We start from the raw sequence: 18,863 nt of genomic DNA, 5'->3' as shown, positions 1-18,863 counted from the left end.
ACAATCAGCCCTCACACACAGGTATGAGCAACAAGACTGAGTACCACAAAAATGCCTGAAGTCACAGATTCCCAAGAGCCTATGGTTTCCCCATTTATAACATCCCCGCATCCACACCAATTTCTTAAGGAAAGCAGGCAGGTGGCTCAGGTCATGAGAAATCACAGGTGTGCTACCCTTGAGATTTGGAAAAGAAATTTATGATTAACTCAAGCAAAATGTTTCAGTGGATCGATATAAGCATCCTATAATGCCCTTCAGCTGCCACTTGCAAAACCAACCCAATTCTACCCACCAGAAAGCCATCTTCAGTGTTTGAGCATACTCAGTTAAGAACCTCTCAAAGGGCTCAAAGACATTCAGATGTTAGGCTGTCATCTGCTAGGGAAAACATCTGAAGGTGACAGGAGCTGCAGGTCTTGGCACTTTCAGAATCAGCCCCTTTTGTGTAGCCACCTGTCCTCATTGCACATAGAAAGTCATGTTCAAGTTCTTCCACACTACATTTTCAGTTTTATTGCATCAGTTAGATTACATTCGGCAACAGTAGTAATTATACAGTAGTCTTTGTAGTGAGTTTTTCTTCTCTGAACTCACATTATCCGTTCCCTCTCCCACTAATAGCTCCTCTGCTCTGCCTGAGGTTTAGCGTGGGCTACTGGAATATGTGAGGTAGCCTCAGAACCTGTTTTAACTAGCAACTTGAACACATGCAGGGTGTTTATGACCCAAGTCATACACAAGAAAAAGCAATCGCACCACACTATCCTGTTAGTTACAGCAATAAAAGCAGCTAATTAGCATTAACTCATTTAGTCACCAAGAATAATCTCAGAGACTTGGGTTCAGTTTTCAGCTCCTAGGAAGAACCCAAATTCGATATTTATACACTTCCTCACACAACAAGAAAGCAGAGGCCCTCATTAAAGCATTTTGCTTGGATTAAAAACCACCTTAGCCTTATCTCTGCTACCCATTTCTGTATGAGTAGAAAAACCAATTTCATTTCATCTCAACCTCCCAGCATTTTTACCCTTTATCTGTATCTGTTTTTCCCAATGTACTACAGTAAAAGAAACTGGCACTGCACTGAACCTAACATAATGGGTTTTTAAGCCCAAGACAATTACTGCTGCTGCAGCTACAGCTACCTAGAAATTCAGCCAAACAACTTGAACTACCCTGTTAACAAACAGATGAATGTTCCTGCCACATTAAAAGGTTTCAACACATGACTCACAAGGCAAGGTTAACAAATGAATTATTTCCTAAGACATGCTTCAAGTGCAGAACAGTAATTGCATGAAAACAGCTACACACTATGTATGAAGTGGTAAAATTGCTCATAAGTCACAACAAGACATTAACACCTGAGAACATGAAGACAGGAAAATCTCTTCATTGGCCGCATAGCTCGTCACAACCAGTTGGGTTGTTTAACTGTACAGCAAGGTTTTACTCAGAGGCATATGTCAAGCTCACAGATCAGTTCTCATTCTGTACTGCATTTCCAGAGGTAACAATTAAGAAAAATATAAGTAGGGAGAAAGGAACAGGAAGTACCCTGTAACCATGGGGGGGGGGGCGGGCCGGGGGGAAAGCACGTGAATTCAAAGTGTAATTTTTAGGGCTAAAATTCCAGGAAAAAAAAAGCAGAGCTTTATCCTTTATTGCCAGTTTAATGAGGCTTTCACCCTGTTGCGTAGAACGAATTATCATGATAGAAGTACTGAATTAAGATTTTCACTGCGATAATTTTCACTTCCAATAGCATCAGTACTTTAAACCATAATGGACCTCCCCCCCCCCCCATACTGAAATATAAAAAGGACCCAAAAATGGACAGGAAATTATCTCAGCTGTGAGCAGCTCAGTGATAACTGCTAGTGTAATCACTTTTTTCAGTTTACCTGACTTCAAAGTTTTTTTCCGGTAGATTTTCACCTGTCTCTTTAACCCTCATCCTTTCTTCTTCATCTGTTAATCCTCTGCGGCCAGTAGGTTCAGAAGCCTACCAGCCTACACTCATTGCCAACAGACTGCATTAAAAGCATAATAGCAGCTGATGAAGTGAACACAAGGGGCAAGTTCAAAGATGCAGAGAGTCATTACCATAATCACCAGCTATTACACATCTTTTAAACCAAAGCAGAATAGTAATGATTGCCTCAAGTAACTATCTGATGGGTTCTTAAAAGCTAAGCTCTGATGCTGGTGAAACAGCCCTCATTTGCTACCAGAGCTGCTGTGACAGCTTGACAAGAAATCAATAGCTACACTGCCCACTGGAAAAAAGAGGAAAACCTGACAAATTTGTCCCAAAGCTACGGCACTGATGGATAGATCCTCCCGCTACTTAATCCCACCTGCTACAAAACACCATTTCTGTTTCAAGACCCCCACAGGCCTTCTCCATCAAAGCCTAAGGACAGGGGACACTTCAGCGCTGCAGCTGACAACTCCTCTCCGTCCACCACCAGTGGCAGCAGTAGACATCACACGCAGGGTCTAAGCATAAGCTGCTCCAGGAGCACCAGCATGATCCCCCAGGTTTCTTCAAAGGCTACATCCAAATAACGCTCAGGAAACAGGCTGGCAATAAAGAGTGGTTGCTTTTGATGCATTCACCAGGAGATGCAAAATAAGGTGGCTTGCAGCAAACCTATTCACTGAAGAATACCTTATTAGAGCTTGCAAATTAAGTAAGATCCAGCTCATTAGAACAATTACAGCTTTCATCAGAACACTTATCCTTTTCAGGAAGCAGTTCACTTAATTGGAGACACAGACAGATAAACATATTTAAGGGAAACCATTTAAATACTACCAAAATGCTCACGTAGGCAGATTTCAAGGAGGCCTGTCTGAACCAAGCACACGTCTAAAGCAGTCTGAAAGGAGTCTCACCCCTTAATTGACAGTATATGCAATACTTAACTTTAAGCAACAGAATTGAATTGGGCTTTCCATCAACACTAGCAAAGTGTCCTTTGCTTGGAAAAAAAGCCTTACTTCTGGCCAAGCAGTGTTGATACGGATTTAGAGGAATAGTTTTTACCTAGGAGTAGAGGGCACAGCCCTGAAGGCTAAAAGGCTTTTACAAGTTCAAGCATAGCTGGTACCTCCTTTCCCTACAGGATCTTGTGTTTAGACTGCACAGGAAACACACAAGACACCTGCCAACCTCTCACAAGGAAAGGAGGCTGATCTGTAACAAAATCTGTGAGAAAACCTAAGTGATATTTATAGTCTAACTCAAGTTTAGTGACCTCGCCTAAGCATTGTAACCTGTTCAAACCTGTACAGTATTCCAAGTTTTAGTCTTTCCAGAACCAAAAGTATAGGGACAGTTTTTCTGAAGATGCAACTCACCTCCAGTGCTTTCCCCATCTTTAAAGATCACATACTCCCACTTGTTAACTCGCCTAGAGAAAGTCAGTTCAGTCACTTGAAATATGCTAATAACAACACTAAAAAAAAATCTGTTCAACTTTGTGCAGAAAACAACCTAGGAAACAAGTGTATTTACTGGACAGACCACATAACACACTTAAGTTTAGCATAAAAATTTATTCCTAATTATGACATAGCTCTGTAGGGTCCATTACACAATATTCATGTTTCCCCTACAGTAGTAACAGCTAGGTAAAGCAAGCACACACGACTGACAGGAGCAGTTCCAGCACCGAGCAAGCGAGGCCAGCCCAAGGCACACTGGTGAACGCAACTTCCTAATGATGGGATTTGCAGCACTTAAGATCCTTCAGCCTTGCATGCTATCATACTCCACAGAGAATGTTAACCACGTTATTTCAAGACAGATAACCATGTTACTTCTCATGCATGGCAGCCAGACAGCCAACCATGCATGCAATTCCACTGACAGATGCACACAGCCTCCTAGCTCCTCTCTCAGAGACCCAGTTCCCACAGCACAGCCCAAGGGGAAGAAACGCTGAGGGGCATGTCATCTAGAGAACAGAGCACACCTTCCAGAGTTGGTACACATCACTGTTTCCATTAGAACAATCAGTGAGCTTTACTAATTCTATATGTGCTTGCTTGCAGACACTTAGCCAGTCATAATTACATAGGCATAATGAAAGCAGACCCCTAGAGGCCACATTACCTGCCATCCCGCCAGCCATCTCTACACACAGATTTGTATGCTCCTTTTATCATTAAAGGATAGTGGAAGCACATGGGGAAGAGCAGCTGTGGTGACAAAGTCATCTCAGTAAGTTTTGACTGATGTCATTTTTCTACAATTTAAAGAACAAACTAAAGAGGACAAGGATTTTAGCTTCTGCTATCAAGTCAAGTCTGTCAGAAGGCAGCTTAGTTTTCCAGCTGGAAAGCTTAATGCCCTGCCACACAGATACGTGAGGCAACTGCTGTGCTGGTGCTGCACCTCAGGTAAGCCTGCCAATGCTTGGCAGTGAACTTACCCGTCCAGCAATGTGAGAGCCTCTCCAGCACTGGTCAGGCCCGAGTACCTGCTTGGCACAAAGATGAACATCCTTGCTAGCCCAGGTAGCTAACAAGCACAGTTTGTATTCTGCCACTAGTTTCATCAGCCAGAAGCTTATTTCTTGAAGGCTTTGGCTTCTCTTCCTGGTTCAAGCTAACTAAGCTGCTTCCCATACCCTTTGCTGTTACCTCAAGCCCCCCTCCACTCTCCTGCACTCAGCCTCCATCCTCTACATGCAGGTGTTCCTTCTCTCACAACAGGAGAAAATATCACTCCAGGGTCATGTTTCTCCCCTAAGCAGGATATGAGCACACACACGCATGAACATTCCTTTTCTCACAACAAAATGTCTCATCACGTTTCTGTCCTACACTTCCAACTGGAGTTAAGATCTACTTGGCCTAACACTACCCACTGCTATTAGCAGTAGACCAAAGAAGAAATGTAAGCCAGTTGTGCAGGCACTACCAATCTCACTGGTGAGCTGGCATCACTTGATAAAATGGCTAATGCTGCACTAATGCAAAGGAAAAAAGGCAAAAGGTTACCAACTTCTCTGCCTTGTCAAGCTTACTTCCCCACAGCCTTTTCAACCAAGCCCTGCAGGCATGCTAGCGTTATAAGCAAATAATGAAGCATCTGGGGAGTCTGCAGCGGGAGCACTCCAACGCCACAGCTCATTACATTTGCATGAGACAGCAAAGCGTAAGAGGGACCAGCAAGTGCAGTGTTTGAAAAGAACAAAGGTAACAAGGTTAGTGGGCTAGGGAGTGAGAAAAACCCAGAATTAGTAGAAAGCTTAAGGAGACAGTACAGAAACTACAGAAACAAAACAAAGGGTGATAGTAGGGAAAGCATCCTGAAATTTAACTTGAGAAACTCATCAGGATGACAAGGAAAATACCAGGTGTCAGTAATAATTCACATTCTACCATTTCCTCCCTCCCCTGATATCTACCTGACAGACTGCCAGCACTAACCATGTCTGACTCCAGCTGTTCTGTTGTCCCTGGCACACTGACCACAGGCAGTCTCTTCCCCTGCACATGATCCTTAATACCCTGAAGGGAAAGCCTCAGGAAAGTGACAGCTTTTTAACCTCAGCTCAGTATTAGACCACTCAAAGCTTTCAGTTTTAGTAATTGTTGTTTGTAGGCAATTGCAAAGAACTCCATGTGTGCCACTAGGGCACTTTTCAGTTGTGATTTTTGAGCAGCTTAAGGACAGTCTTACACCTGCCACTCATTTCCTATCTTCAACCTTCCTGCTTGATATTGCACTCTAAACAGTTCCCAGCCACCCATGTCAAAAGATAATAATTTCCTTGAAGCAGAAAGAAAATGAAAAAGCACATAAAATGGGAAAACATCAGTTCAGTTCTCCATCAGCTCCCAGATTTACATGTATCACCCAGTAATTACTAACTACAAGGGCCAAGTGTGAAAGCTCCATTTGCATACAGCCCCGCTCAGATTTGCGAGTGTAGGCAAAATTGCCAATTATCCACAAAAACCACCAGTGCAAGGTCTCCTAAAAATGTAGCCCTAGGCCTGTTTGAAAGATCTCATTCAATTCCTGCTCAAGTCATTGAGAATCCTTCCAGTGACCTTAATGGCTCTGGAGTTTTGTGACTGCCTTGGCATCACAGATGCACATTTCTTTCAGTGACACAAGGTCTGACACTACCATCCTCATTTAGCTGCAAACTCAGTGAGACCATTTAGTAAAACAAATGGTTCAGACTGGTCTAACAAAACAGATACAAAATCGTATAACACAAAATCAGATCTAGTCTTTTCAACACCAGCAAACACCAAGTGGTTTTAGGGTGGTGAACTACGTCAAATGAAAACCACTTGAAAAAAAGTTTAGATCAGCTTGTTACTGCATGATTTAAACCCAAAATATCATTACTGTTCAAATGATAACTTATTAATACATGCATCCAGGTCAGTAGGCAGTCAGAGGAAGCATTAGGTCACTCAAGAATTACCAGTTTTCTAGCATATTCTGAACTTTGTTTGTACACCTTCAGCAGAAGTGTTTCAAAGCAGCCTGAAGCAGCAGCTACCAGAAGTAATTTGCAGTAACACAAGGCTATGGGCAGCACAGAAGTGACTAATTTCATAGCCTGAGTCCCCACCAAGCAAGGGGAGGCAAAGAGCCGTTGTCTAATTCACATAAGTCATGACTACTCAGCTCTAAAATAGCCTTGTCCTTTTTGCTCCAGCAAGAGGTATAATATCACACAGTGACAAATGAAAAACCACCTTTTTCCACAGACGCACACTGGTACAACATCCTTGTTCAGTGCAACATCTGGGAAGAACTACCAAAACGGAATATGAATACAGGAAAATGAAGGCATATGACTTAAAACAGATTCAGGAGTTAGCTTTAACAGTTAATTTGTGAGCTTATCCTGAAAATACTGTTTCCCCTCTGCATATGCATGGTTTTGCAGCAGATCAAAGGTTTGAACACTTGACAGAAAACAAAGTCGGGGCCAGAAAGGATTACAAGATACATACAAACCAACAGAATTATTAAGGCCCCTATCCAGTCTGATTCACATCAATGTAAAAAATTAAATATGAATACTAATTTATCTTACTACATCACAACTTAAAACCGGTAATGAAATTGGTTCTGCACTAGTTCCACAGACATACGTACTAGAAATACTAGGGTCGGTTAACAAAAAGTTCAGATTACATCAGTTAAAGCTTTCTGTGTATGGCCAAAATGCATTTGGTCAAGATTTAGTCACAATAGGAAACAAAGACCAGAGATAAAGGGCCCTCCACTTTAGTTATCCTGCTCCTCAGCTTTCCTTATAGCTTGCAAAGCCTTAGGTAAGAGCTTTTGCAAAGTCTTGAACCAAAACCAAACCGTAAACCTAGACTTGAACTCAAGTAAGTACAAGTCCCTCTGCAAACATCTGAAAAGCAACCAAGTTCTACTGACCGTGGGCATCAAAACAGACAAAAATCCAATTGGTTCCAGTTTTATAGAAGCAACAAAATGCAAGTACCAAAACAAACAAAAAACAACCATTGAAGTTTAATGGCCAGAATATATTGGGGACTTCCACTATACCTATCTCTATCCTGAATACGTCGCTTTACAGCCTGATGGCAACAGAAGATAGGAGAATGTTAACAGGCCCAGCTATACCACAGCACTTTCTTCAAGCAACATCTTAAACCTTAAGGGGTACAGACTCGATTACTATAGGCCAAAAATACAGGAAAGCAAACAAGTCATTCAGGTCTTAGTTCTCCCTCTTAAACTGGCATAGTACTTGTCATTTGCTTTTATCACCAATCTCATCCAAAATAGCTCAAATTTTCGCTCTTTCATTTAACCTTAAGCTACTTTTCACTATGAAGCATTCAACATGATGGCTCTCTTACACTACCTGAGGACTTGGTACACTATTAGAGTGCAAACACACACTTCATCACAACAATAAGGGCAACGATTGTTTTAACAACCACAACCAGAAAAAAAATGGTTTAAAACTGTTAAAAAAGTGTAATTACAAAGTGCATATTTAAAAAAGCTCGTCAGGCCTGGTAAAAGCAAATCCATCTCAATAAGGTGCCAAACACCTTTAGGACAAGCTCTGCAAAACTGGAAATAACTCCCGGTTATGAGTTAAAATCCTAGGGAGCAGATGGTAATTGAAAACAAGTCCCTCTAGCTTTTCAGACCTGATTGTTCTTTTATGCACATGATCTAGCAGGAAGACTGAATACTCCACCTGCTCACCTTAGTACTTCTGCCATTCAAGATATAGCAAGGGGCATCTCTGACACTGGGTTTTGCTCAGTAAGTTTCCAAACATTGTACTGTCAGCGGACAAGGTTAAAAGGCAAACAATTTACACAACCACCACCCTGCCCCACCCCGCCCAAATCCCTTGAGACTGGAAGAAATTATAGGTCCAAGGAAGCCTACTACTTACCTTTAAGAAGTCCATTTGGCCCAAATAGCTCTCCACAGTATATTCAGATTTTTGTACTGCACAGAAATGGATCCACAGAAAACACAGAAACGTTCTCCAAGTACAATATGAGATCACACACAAAGGCACCCAAATGCTTTATAGGGGAAACAAAACAAATCAACTGTTTAAGAAGTTTGAGCATACCTTCTGCTTAGTGCTTTGCTTCACACCACCACAGGACTGTCTGGACTAGAAAACAAAGGAAACAAATTCAGCTGGGAGAAAAGGAAAAGGTAAAAACATACCACAGAAAAATCATTTAAGACACTCATGCCTGCTTTTCCAAGTTCTTCTCAGAGCTATCTGTCCCCATATCCTTTTCCTACACCCCATCCACACACCAGTCTGCAAGCAGCACTTAGTGCTCAATCCCAGCAGCCAGACCAAGCAAGACACAAGCCAGCAAGTCCCTGGGCACCTCTCCTGCATGGAGCAGGTCTGCAGCTGCAGAGCTCACCAGAACTGCACTCGCTCCCAGCCTCTGCTACCGACTGGACACAACTGGAGCAGTGTGCAATGCTCCCTGCTTCTTGGGAACTACAGCATCAAGGAAACAGGGTGTAAAGTCAAGTCTTTATCAAGTCAACTGTGGCTTTCATCCCTACCCCTCTATCAGGACCAGTGTAGCTGAGAAGCCATCCTCCAAATACAGCTCAGATATGTGGAATTAAATATTTTTCAGGTAAGAATCACACATCACAGAAGAGAAACTTGCCTAGACAACACGCATGACTCTTCATGTTCAGAGACAATTTGATCAAAGGAAAAAAGCCACTAAGGCAACACAAGCAAATCCGGAAGCCAGTAAAGGATAATTAATTTTAAACAGCAAGCAGAATGCTTAATTGTGCTGTGTCTCCTCTCTAACCAAACATTTAAATAGCCCAAGACCAAATCCCGAGGCTTAATGCTTTGCCTCTGCACAGCCCTGAAATTCTCCTAGCCTCTAGTTAAGCGCACCCAAAGACAGGATGTGCAAGTGAGCAAGTCAGCTAATAACATGCACCTTGATAGCGTCTGTACAGAATTGGCTTCAACAGGTGTTTGATGGCACTCTGGCAAACTTTAAAACTATGAAAATAAGAGGCCGTCCAAGTAAGATACATAAGCAAGTCTTCACACAAGCTCCTGGATAACACCCAGAGCACTGGGCAAGTCAGACATTTACTGTATGACTCTGCAGGTAACCATTCAGAAGGCCCAGCTGAGCAGTAACCCAACAACTACAGACACAGCTTTTATCAGCACCAGCAAAGAACGCATGGAGCTGGTGTAAAATCAGCAGAGCCAATAGGCTCTGAGCTTCTTCACAATCCCTAACCATTGCTCAGCTACAGCTTTTGGAACAAAAAAAAGCTTCTGCAAAGAAAATCACGCTTTCTTCTAGCGGAAGGAACCTTTAGACGATCTTGTCATTGTCAAAAACACTGTTGCCAGATGTCAGTAACACCAAATTAAAGAAAAAACAAACATTCACATGATACATAAATGGTTATTCCCAAGTACACTAGGCAATTCAGTGGATACATTAAAAAAGTTTATTTCAAATGAACTCTTAAATAATTTAAGAGCAAACTCATTATGGACATTTGGTAAGACAACCTTATTCAAGAAGCTTACAAAACCAGTCCCATATATAATGATATTCCCTACCAACTGCGTTGCAAGTACATTATCAAAGTCCAATACAAAAACAAACAAACAAACAAGAACATGCTGCTGCCACTTGTTTTGTGTGCATTTGTTATGAATTGAATCATATGTTTTATTAAACAGTGTCCTGAAATGTGGAGACCCCCCTGAACTTAACAGGTTGTCTTTCTCTGTGTGTAGTCAAGGTCTAACCACTCCAGCAGTGCTCAGTCTTCAGTACCTCTGTAGCCAGGCTCACCTCAGCCAAGGGGAGCTCAGCCAAGCAGAGTTCCAAGCAATTCAAAACACCCAGTCAGAACATGAAGCAAGCACACCATTCAGGAAAAGTAGCACAAACGTTACTTGCAACTATGCCATTCCTACCCGTGCTTCTTCACGCTTTTATATGTGGACTCAAAGAAAGACATTTGTACCTAAGTACCTTTATAAACAGCCAGGCAAGCCTTCCATGTTTAAACACAAACTTCAGTCATTCAGAAATGAGTAACAGCATGATTTTCAGCCTTACTGCAACCCATCTTAACTCTACAGCTGCTGGGATTACCACTTACACCACCTTCCCAGTTACAACTACCTCGAGCTAACACTTCTTTAGATACAGTTTATATGACAGGCTACAACATTTTAATAAAAAAAAAGCTATCAGATCTTATTAGGTTAAGACCACAGATTTATTAATTGCATTCATCTCTCCTTTGACAAAATACTCTTCATCTCCACAGACTATTTTGCCTTATCAGCTTCAAAAACACTTAAGACATTTAAAACAAGTGCATCTCACTTGTTCTTCAGCAAGAAAATGCAACTAGCCAATAAAGCTTGCCAGTGGCTAAACGTTCAAGGTATCACCAAATCAACCGTTTGAAGGCAGATGTCTCAAGTCTTCTGTGACTAAAATAAACTTCAGCCTTCCACAATCCACGTACTCAACACATTTTGTGGCCATGTAAACAAAGACTACCTGGTTCCTAGGGATGAGATTTCCTCAAGTTCTTTGGATTTCATGGCAGCACAGAAGTTTTATCTAATGAAAAGTAATGACTACTGGTTCACAGAGCCAATGAAGTTCCTAGAGAATTTATTCCACCATTTCATGTTCCAGCCCCTTAGAATTAAGCTCTTTAACATGTATTGATGACCCTTTAATTAGTTCCTGAAAGAAGTTCCTACCCTAGTGCTACTTGCCATGTATCTAGCTCCTCATTATTAAAGGACTGCCATAAAACTTTTATTACATTTAAATGAGAAGCAGAAAGACAGCCCAACTTTTACCTACTGCTGTGCACTCTGAGTTTTGAGTGTTGTGGTACACACACCTGCACAGAACTTGATAACAAGTCTGATGGTCACCTAGCAATGAAATATTTTACTCAAGATAACAAAGTTCAAATGATGCACATTCTCTAACATTTGGTACGGCAAAACGGCTTCCCCAATCCATCTTTTATCCTACAACACCATATGTTCAGTAGCTAGGAATCCCAACAGCATCATTTGTCCGTTGTATAGGCTGTAAACAAAACAGAAAAGGCAGTACCTGGTTGCTGTGGATTTGCTACTAGTACTCTGTAAATTTAGTTCTACAATTAAATGCTTGAATGGCATCTTGTTTTAACTGGTCATTATAGTCAGTGACCATCTAAGAAAAGAGGAAATTAGATTACACAATGACAAGGTATGACACGCTAGAAAAACAGTGAGGAAACTGGTGCAGATGTTGAAAAAGCAGCTTCTCTGACTGGAATGCAGAAGTCTAAAGTGGTATCTGTGCATGAGATTTTTCATTAACAAAAACAGCACAGGCCTGTTCCTAACACTATATACTACTAGGTGGGAGGCATTGATAGGTTTTAATAAAAATTATAAAAATGATTTATTCTGAGTTACAGATACAAAATATTTTGATATCACCTCATCCAATTGGTTCCATGCATCACTCATCCAGTCTTCAAATAACACAGCACACCACAAACCTCCTCCCAAAAGCATGTCTGCTTCCTCAGCTTAGCCATTATGTTTGTTTTGGAAATAGTCCAATTCAGCTGGCCTTTCACACTTAAACTAAGCTGCTAAGGCTGCAAATACTCCTCAGGCATGGCACAAGAGTGGTCACTCTCATAAATTAGAATTATATCCCTACGCCTCTGCCCCACCCTCCCTCCTGGCATACTTCAGAGGGGATTATCACATTTAAAAAAACGATTCATGTTAAAATTGGAGTTGTCACCTTACATCCACTGAACATTATTTGCTTGAAGACTTGAATTCCTTTGTAATGTTTGTTTTGAAGGTGTAAATCAGACTAAAGGAAACACTCGAGTACCATGAAATATTTGAGCTCTCTGCACTTTCCACATTTGAGTGTCTAAATGAACAAATGACCTTCAGCTCATCAGGCCCACTGCACTTGAACTGACCAATATTCTACACTAATACTAAATACACTGTGTTTAACAGCAGCTCTTATTTGACTTCAGTAAGCAAGTCTTCAGAAACTTCAGGTATGCTGTACATATTAGAGAAAAGCAGCTTAGATGAAGAGGTGCAGAAAAGGACCACAAAACCAAGCAGGTAAGACCCAAACTAAAGCTCTCCACTGTAAGTATTTAGCAAATCCCTCAAACTCAGCATAAGCTCACAGAACTCCATTTAAATATGCTCTTGTCCTAAAGCATTTTTAATCTTGAAGTGATTACTTGTTTTACCAGACCATTGACCCAGAGGTTTCATAACAGATGATTAGTAGATGATTTTGCAACAAAGATTAATTTTTTTCCCCCCTCCAAGTCAGCATAATTCACATTTCTTCCTGGAAAGAAGTGAGGTTTAAAGTTTCACACTGAGAAAACATTTTATATCCAAAAATTGATTTGTCCAAGTATTAAGCGTATACTTTAAAGCTAAGCTCATGTGCACTTTGTCAAATACAGCTAAGAGCAAAGTTAGAACCAAACACTCAAAATCAAACCCAATATCCCATTGTGATTAGTCTTACCTTTAGACCTTACAAGTCAAAAACCTTTTTAAAGGTTTTAAGACCTTAAAAAAAAAAAACAAAAAAACTTGGAAACCTTTAAAACCTTTTAAAAAACCCTTTTAAAGGTTTTAGACCTTTAAAACCTTCTTAAAGATTTTTAATCCTTTTTAAAGGTTTTAGACAACAGCCCTGACACCTGAGGTATCCCAAGCAACCTTAAGCCAATGCTTTATCACTTCCACTGAAGCATACATTTCTTTACAGTATAGTTATTTCCAAGTGAGCTCTAAAGATCTAATGCCTTCTCCAGACTGCTGCATCAGGCTTGCATAAAACTGTTTTTCACTTCCAAAAAGTAGCTGTGGGTCTCCAGAAGAACACCTGCTATGAAGCATGGCTGAAGCTTTGCCTCCAGGAAGACGATGCAAAAAGCCTCAAAGCCTAGGAAAATGGCCCACCCGGTACCATAGCTGGTTTATGCTGAAGAACCTTCTTCCCTCTGACTTAATTCCAGGTCTCTGCCCTGGAATAGCAGGGGGAAAGTTGAGTTCAGTTCTAAAGCACTTGTGTTTCTGTTGCAGAAACATTGTTATTTTTGTTTTCTCTTTGCTCAAAACGATTTTTTTCCCCCCACATTATTTCCCTCAAAGTTGGGCATCTACCTCAAATGCTCTGAACATTTCTTCTCGAATAACATATAATCAAGAAAGGCTAGAATAAAAATCAATTCCAAACCAATTACAGATGTTCAAGAAACATCCTGTCTACTCAGTACTGGAAGCTAACTGCACACAGAAAGACCTGCCTCCCGAGGCCTCCTTGCAAGAGTTCATGCCCCCGTTCTTCTTTCAGTAGCAGCTCACATGCTTCTGCCAAGTTACATGCACTCTGTCACAAGAAATCAAGTCAAATGGACTCCACTTGTCAAACAGAGGCATGTAAGCACTGGAGGGAAAGAACAGACATGATGCTGAGCAGGCTAAATTAAATCTCATGCTAAAAATTGGATGGCTTACTTTTCAAATTTTAAGACAACCACAGAGAATTAAACATAAGTTTACAATACAACATAAGCCAAACACCAAACCTTGCTGGTGTTGAACTTGCATATGAGTTACTTGAACTTGAAATCATACACAGGGGCAACATTTTTCATACCTAACAATAGTAACAAAACGTGAATGCTTCCTTCTTTCCCCTCCTAGGGAAATACTACAATGAATCCCAGCAATGAAATTACATCAGGTATCGTTCTCATAACTTTTCCAATCAAGTGCACTTTCTCAGTTTAATGGATTCTAGCTGAAAATCTGATCAAACCTTACAGCTGAAGAAAACTGCCCCCTACTGCTATTATTCCTTACCATATAAGGTTTTCTTTGTGTCACTTCAACACACATGAAAAATACAAGACAAGTAATCCCTCTTCCAAGTAATGCAGGCCGATATTTTCATTAAACATTCAGAATTCAGACAGGGAAAAGACAACCAGGAAGTTCATTTTAAGGTCAGTACACACAAGCTATTCCACAATGCACAGAGCAGAACAGGAGAGAAATCTAATGTGCACACTCTGAAACATTGATTAATTCTCCTAAATTGGACATAGCAACAATTCACTCTATAGTTATAGAAGACAGTGTTGTTGCAAGAAAGTTCTCATGGCCAATAGCTTCTTAAATAATTCTTGGATCTTCAGAACTGTATCATTATTCCTTTCAGACCTTAACCCCAATAATTTAACTAGCGTCCCAGGCAGACAAACTTTGCCCATCTTTAAGAGTTGCAAAGGCTAATGGTGTAGACCTTCTCATAGGTAACAAATCCCAACCCTCTTTTATTTTGTATACACTGAGGTCCTGAGTGAAGAGATGAAAACCACTATGTTTGGCCTCAACTCAGGCCTCCTTGGCTCAGGAGTACTGACAGCTTTAGCACAAGGTGGCTGTGATTGTCCAAGCCCTGCTGTAGGGACAGCTCAACTGCTGGTAGCTGCTGCTGAAATATTACTACATGTTCAGTTTAGCTGACAAGGGTGAAAAGAAGCATCCTAAATGACTAAAATGAGCTTGAATTGCTTCTGCTATAACAATGTTCAATTCCTATTTCTGAATCAGCATTCTCATTTTGCTTACAAGCAGGTACATTTTCAGGTTTTTATTGACTAAGCAAGCTGACGCATGTCACACCAAGTTACCTTCCCTTCAGAGCTGTGGCCAGCTCCAACAACTCTACCTCTAGTCCCCACCACCTGCTTTTTAAGCTTTGGAGTCCTGTCTCTATACAGGAGACTAAGCTTTCATGGAAAAAGTTATCTGTAAAATGGAAAAGAATATCTGTATAGAAAACCATTAATTCAGGAACCCTAAAGAACTTGGAAAATGAAGATGGCAAATACATAGATGTGGAATAGCTCAGAGGTTCCATTATTTCAGGCCTGCTAACAAACCACTGCTCAGTATGACACCTAGTCGAGAACAGCCCCAAGAAACTGCACCTCAGGAGTCAAGTCCAGAGGATTAAGCCTCAGCAATAGACCCACACACTTTAACCTTAAGACACTTGAAATTCTGAATGGAATCTCCAAAAGCATTACCACCACTCCACCTCTGATATCACTGCTGTCTAAGTAAAGGGACCACAAAGCACTCAAGAAGCGCACTCTGTCACATGGCACTGCCATCAGCTCCACATACATCTCCATCCTCAACCATGAAACGTGCTAAAACTTTTCCAAAATTGGACTCAATAGGATTCACAAGCATAAAGTTTTTCCTGTTTTAAGTTGATGTACTCACAGCTGTCACCACATACACAGAAAGCCTAGTTTCAAACTATGTTTTTAATCTAGCCAATCCAGTCATCCCTCACTGTCCTTCAGCAAATAAATAACATCTGGAACACTTAGTTTAGGACTTAGCTCTTCCTGTTAGCAAGTATCTAGAGCTCACAGGAATGAGCTCTTTTCCTATAACAAAAAAAAATGTCCCTTCTGTGAACCATTTCACTTGCATTTTACAAACAAACTCACCGTGGCAAAGCTTCCCTCTGCTTGGCTCTTTTTGAGCATACAGATTAAAATAAACTACCAGAAGAACAAAAAGAGGGATGCATTTATGTTTGCTTACTTTTCTCCTCAGGGGAAAGACACATTTTATGAGATTAGGAGCAGTTCAGTAAACAAAGGAGGCGAGGCTGCTGCTTCAAGCTCATAGAGAAGAAAGGGAAGGAACAAGTAAAGAAAAAAAAAAAACAGGGCAGACTCCTGCAGTGATTTTTTCAGACCAAACCTTGAGCTTTCTACTTCCAGGTCCAGGAGTCTGAATGACGTTAGTCATCTTAAGAAGCAATAGTTTGAGTAAAGCTAAAGGTAAAATTCCTTACACTCAGACAATATCAAGTGTTTGCACTACATGAAATGCTCTTTGATTACAACACGCTCTCCCCACCCCTCCACCCCCCAATATAGCAGAAACAAAGCGTTCTGTTTCTTTTTTTTTTTCCCCAAGAAATTGAGGGACTGTCCATTGAATAACTTCCTGAAATCTGCAAGTCAAATGACAATGCCCAACTCTGCAGGACCCAGTCCCAGCAGTGTTAAAGAGAAATTGCATGCCCAGAGCTAAGAAGGATCCAGGTCTGAAGATGAGCAGATATGACTGATAGCTGATTTACAAAGGACACTGCTGGTATGATGAACATGTCTGAAGACTGTCAACTGCTGTAATGTTTCACATTTGTCCTGTGACGTGACAGTTTTTAACTCCTGAAGCTCACTCTTTAACCATTAAGAGATTAAAAACCCACACCCCTTGCAGTCATTAGTGTTAGGAAAGTCTTGCAAATATGCTCATAGACACTCTGAAGTTCAACTGTCATGAACACATGAAGATGCTGTAGCTTTTCTGTCTGCTTAGGCCTTAAGCAATCTTTTGAGTTCTAAGTATATTTTCTTGCATTTATCTCAAAGAAATGTTAGCCAGACATAGTCCTTATGATCGGACACCTAATTGCAGTTTCAGGTCCCAGTGCTCTTAAGTATTTCATTACTGGTCAGCAGAAAGATGTAGGTAGTACAAAACAGATTGAACAAATACACTAGTGATAAAAACAGACCTTGGACAGTAACGCTGGAAGTTGAGCCAGTGATAGAAGCCATGAACATAGCTGCTTTCTGCTCTCCAGGGTTTGGGTTAGTCTTTAATAGATTTGTCAACTGTAAATTATGATTTCCAATTTTAAATCTTGGAAATCATGACTACATATCATAACCTCCTTGCTATATCACAAGTTGGTATTTACACAGGCACAAGTCAGAGCAATTCTATTTTGAACTAAGGCTGACTATTAAGCTCCCATAGCATTATGACTTAGTCACATGGTCTGAACTTTTGGGTAGACCTGTGCGGTATCAAGAGTTGGACTTGATGATCCTTAAGGGTCCCTTCCAACTCAGGATATTCTATGATTCTATGATTCTATGACTTCTAAGGCCTTCTGAGTACTTTTTGCATAGTTTTTAATCTGACTCTGTGAAATGGTGACAATTTTAAGATAGGCATCCTGGCAAGAAAGCTACAAGCTATTTTCTTCTGTGCACATCATCTCCACCTAGTTTTCACTTAAACCTTCTTAGCAAGGAGAGTAGTCACACTAGTCAAAGATTAAGATTCCTTTTAAGCTACAGATTTAGACACTCAAGATTCCCCAGCCCAGCAAATCAATATAACTTGACAGCTATTACTAACGTGCCCAATAAGTTTACTCTTGAATTCAGTCTGTGAAGTTAACATTAAGGAGTAGTAACAAGTACTTTTAATCACTTCAATTAAAAGCCCAGACTTCTGTACCTTGTTAGAGTCCTAGTATCTTTCAACCAAAATCTGCTTGGAGTAGTACAGGCCCTGCATTCAGATTACAATTAAACTGAGAGCAACATGGAGAGCTTGTTACTTGGTCATCAACAAATCCAGCACGTAATCCAATCAGACATTTTTGTATGCTTAGCTTTGAACCACCATTCAACCACTTTAGTTACATCAAGGTCTCAAGAGGAACTTTCCTCTGTACAAACGCAAGGTGTTTATGCATGAGCAACTGAAGCATTCTCTTGGGGGTGAACTTCTCTGATCACATTTGCATGTAATTAATGGACAAATCACATCACTCTCTAATAGCTCTCTAAACCGATTGTGGGTCACCAAGGAACTAAGACGGAACAACAGGCAAAACCCTGCTTGTAGCTAAATCAGTCCGCTGTTTTGACCAAGTACTTCTCCAGAAACTGTTTCATCATTTGGCCTAACAACGTTTTGCTGGACTTGTGCTTTAATTACAAGACCTGGGGACAAGCAGTGATCCGGTCTGGGATTTCCCATTATGTTTATATGGACTTGACCACTGAAGAACTGCAATTCATTGACTTCAGAAGTATTCATTAAGATGAAATATTTGGACAGATTCCACTGGTAGGTTTCCTGCATCAAACTGGTCAATGCAAACTAGGTCAATGCAGGGCACAGCCCACGCTGTGAAGCTAAAGCAGCAGTGGACTTTTCTTCCACAGGAGGCAAAACACTGGGCCACAGAATCTACATCTGCAGTGGTTAGATGTAAACCAGATCTCCAGCGGCACATAGTGCTTTCCTGGTCAAGTCAGAGCTATTCATTGCTTGCCATTTATTGCTAATATGCACACGTAAGTTATTTTATCAACATACAAGCCTCTGGAAACCAGTAGTCAAATGTAA

At 40.8% G+C, this 18,863-nt stretch overlaps 1 protein-coding gene across 2 annotated transcripts in view; it reads right to left on the bottom strand.

Annotated features, from left to right (window-relative positions):
- RASGEF1B (RasGEF domain family member 1B) overlaps positions 1-18,863 on the bottom strand; it is a 156,056-nt gene that overhangs the window by 134,181 nt on the left and 3,012 nt on the right. The window contains exon 2 of one of the 2 annotated variants that reach the window (XM_013190589.3): positions 8,628-8,672. The exons of the other annotated variant lie outside the window; for it this stretch is intronic. Coding sequence (XP_013046043.2) covers positions 8,628-8,672 — 45 coding nt within the window. The remainder of the gene's footprint in view (positions 1-8,627; positions 8,673-18,863) is intronic. 2 annotated transcript variants of the gene reach the window in all.

Source organism: Anser cygnoides, chromosome 4 (assembly GCF_040182565.1).
Source record: "Anser cygnoides isolate HZ-2024a breed goose chromosome 4, Taihu_goose_T2T_genome, whole genome shotgun sequence".
NCBI classification, from domain to species: Eukaryota; Metazoa; Chordata; class Aves; order Anseriformes; family Anatidae; genus Anser; species Anser cygnoides.
This window is presented reverse-complemented; position numbering and strand designations above follow the sequence as displayed.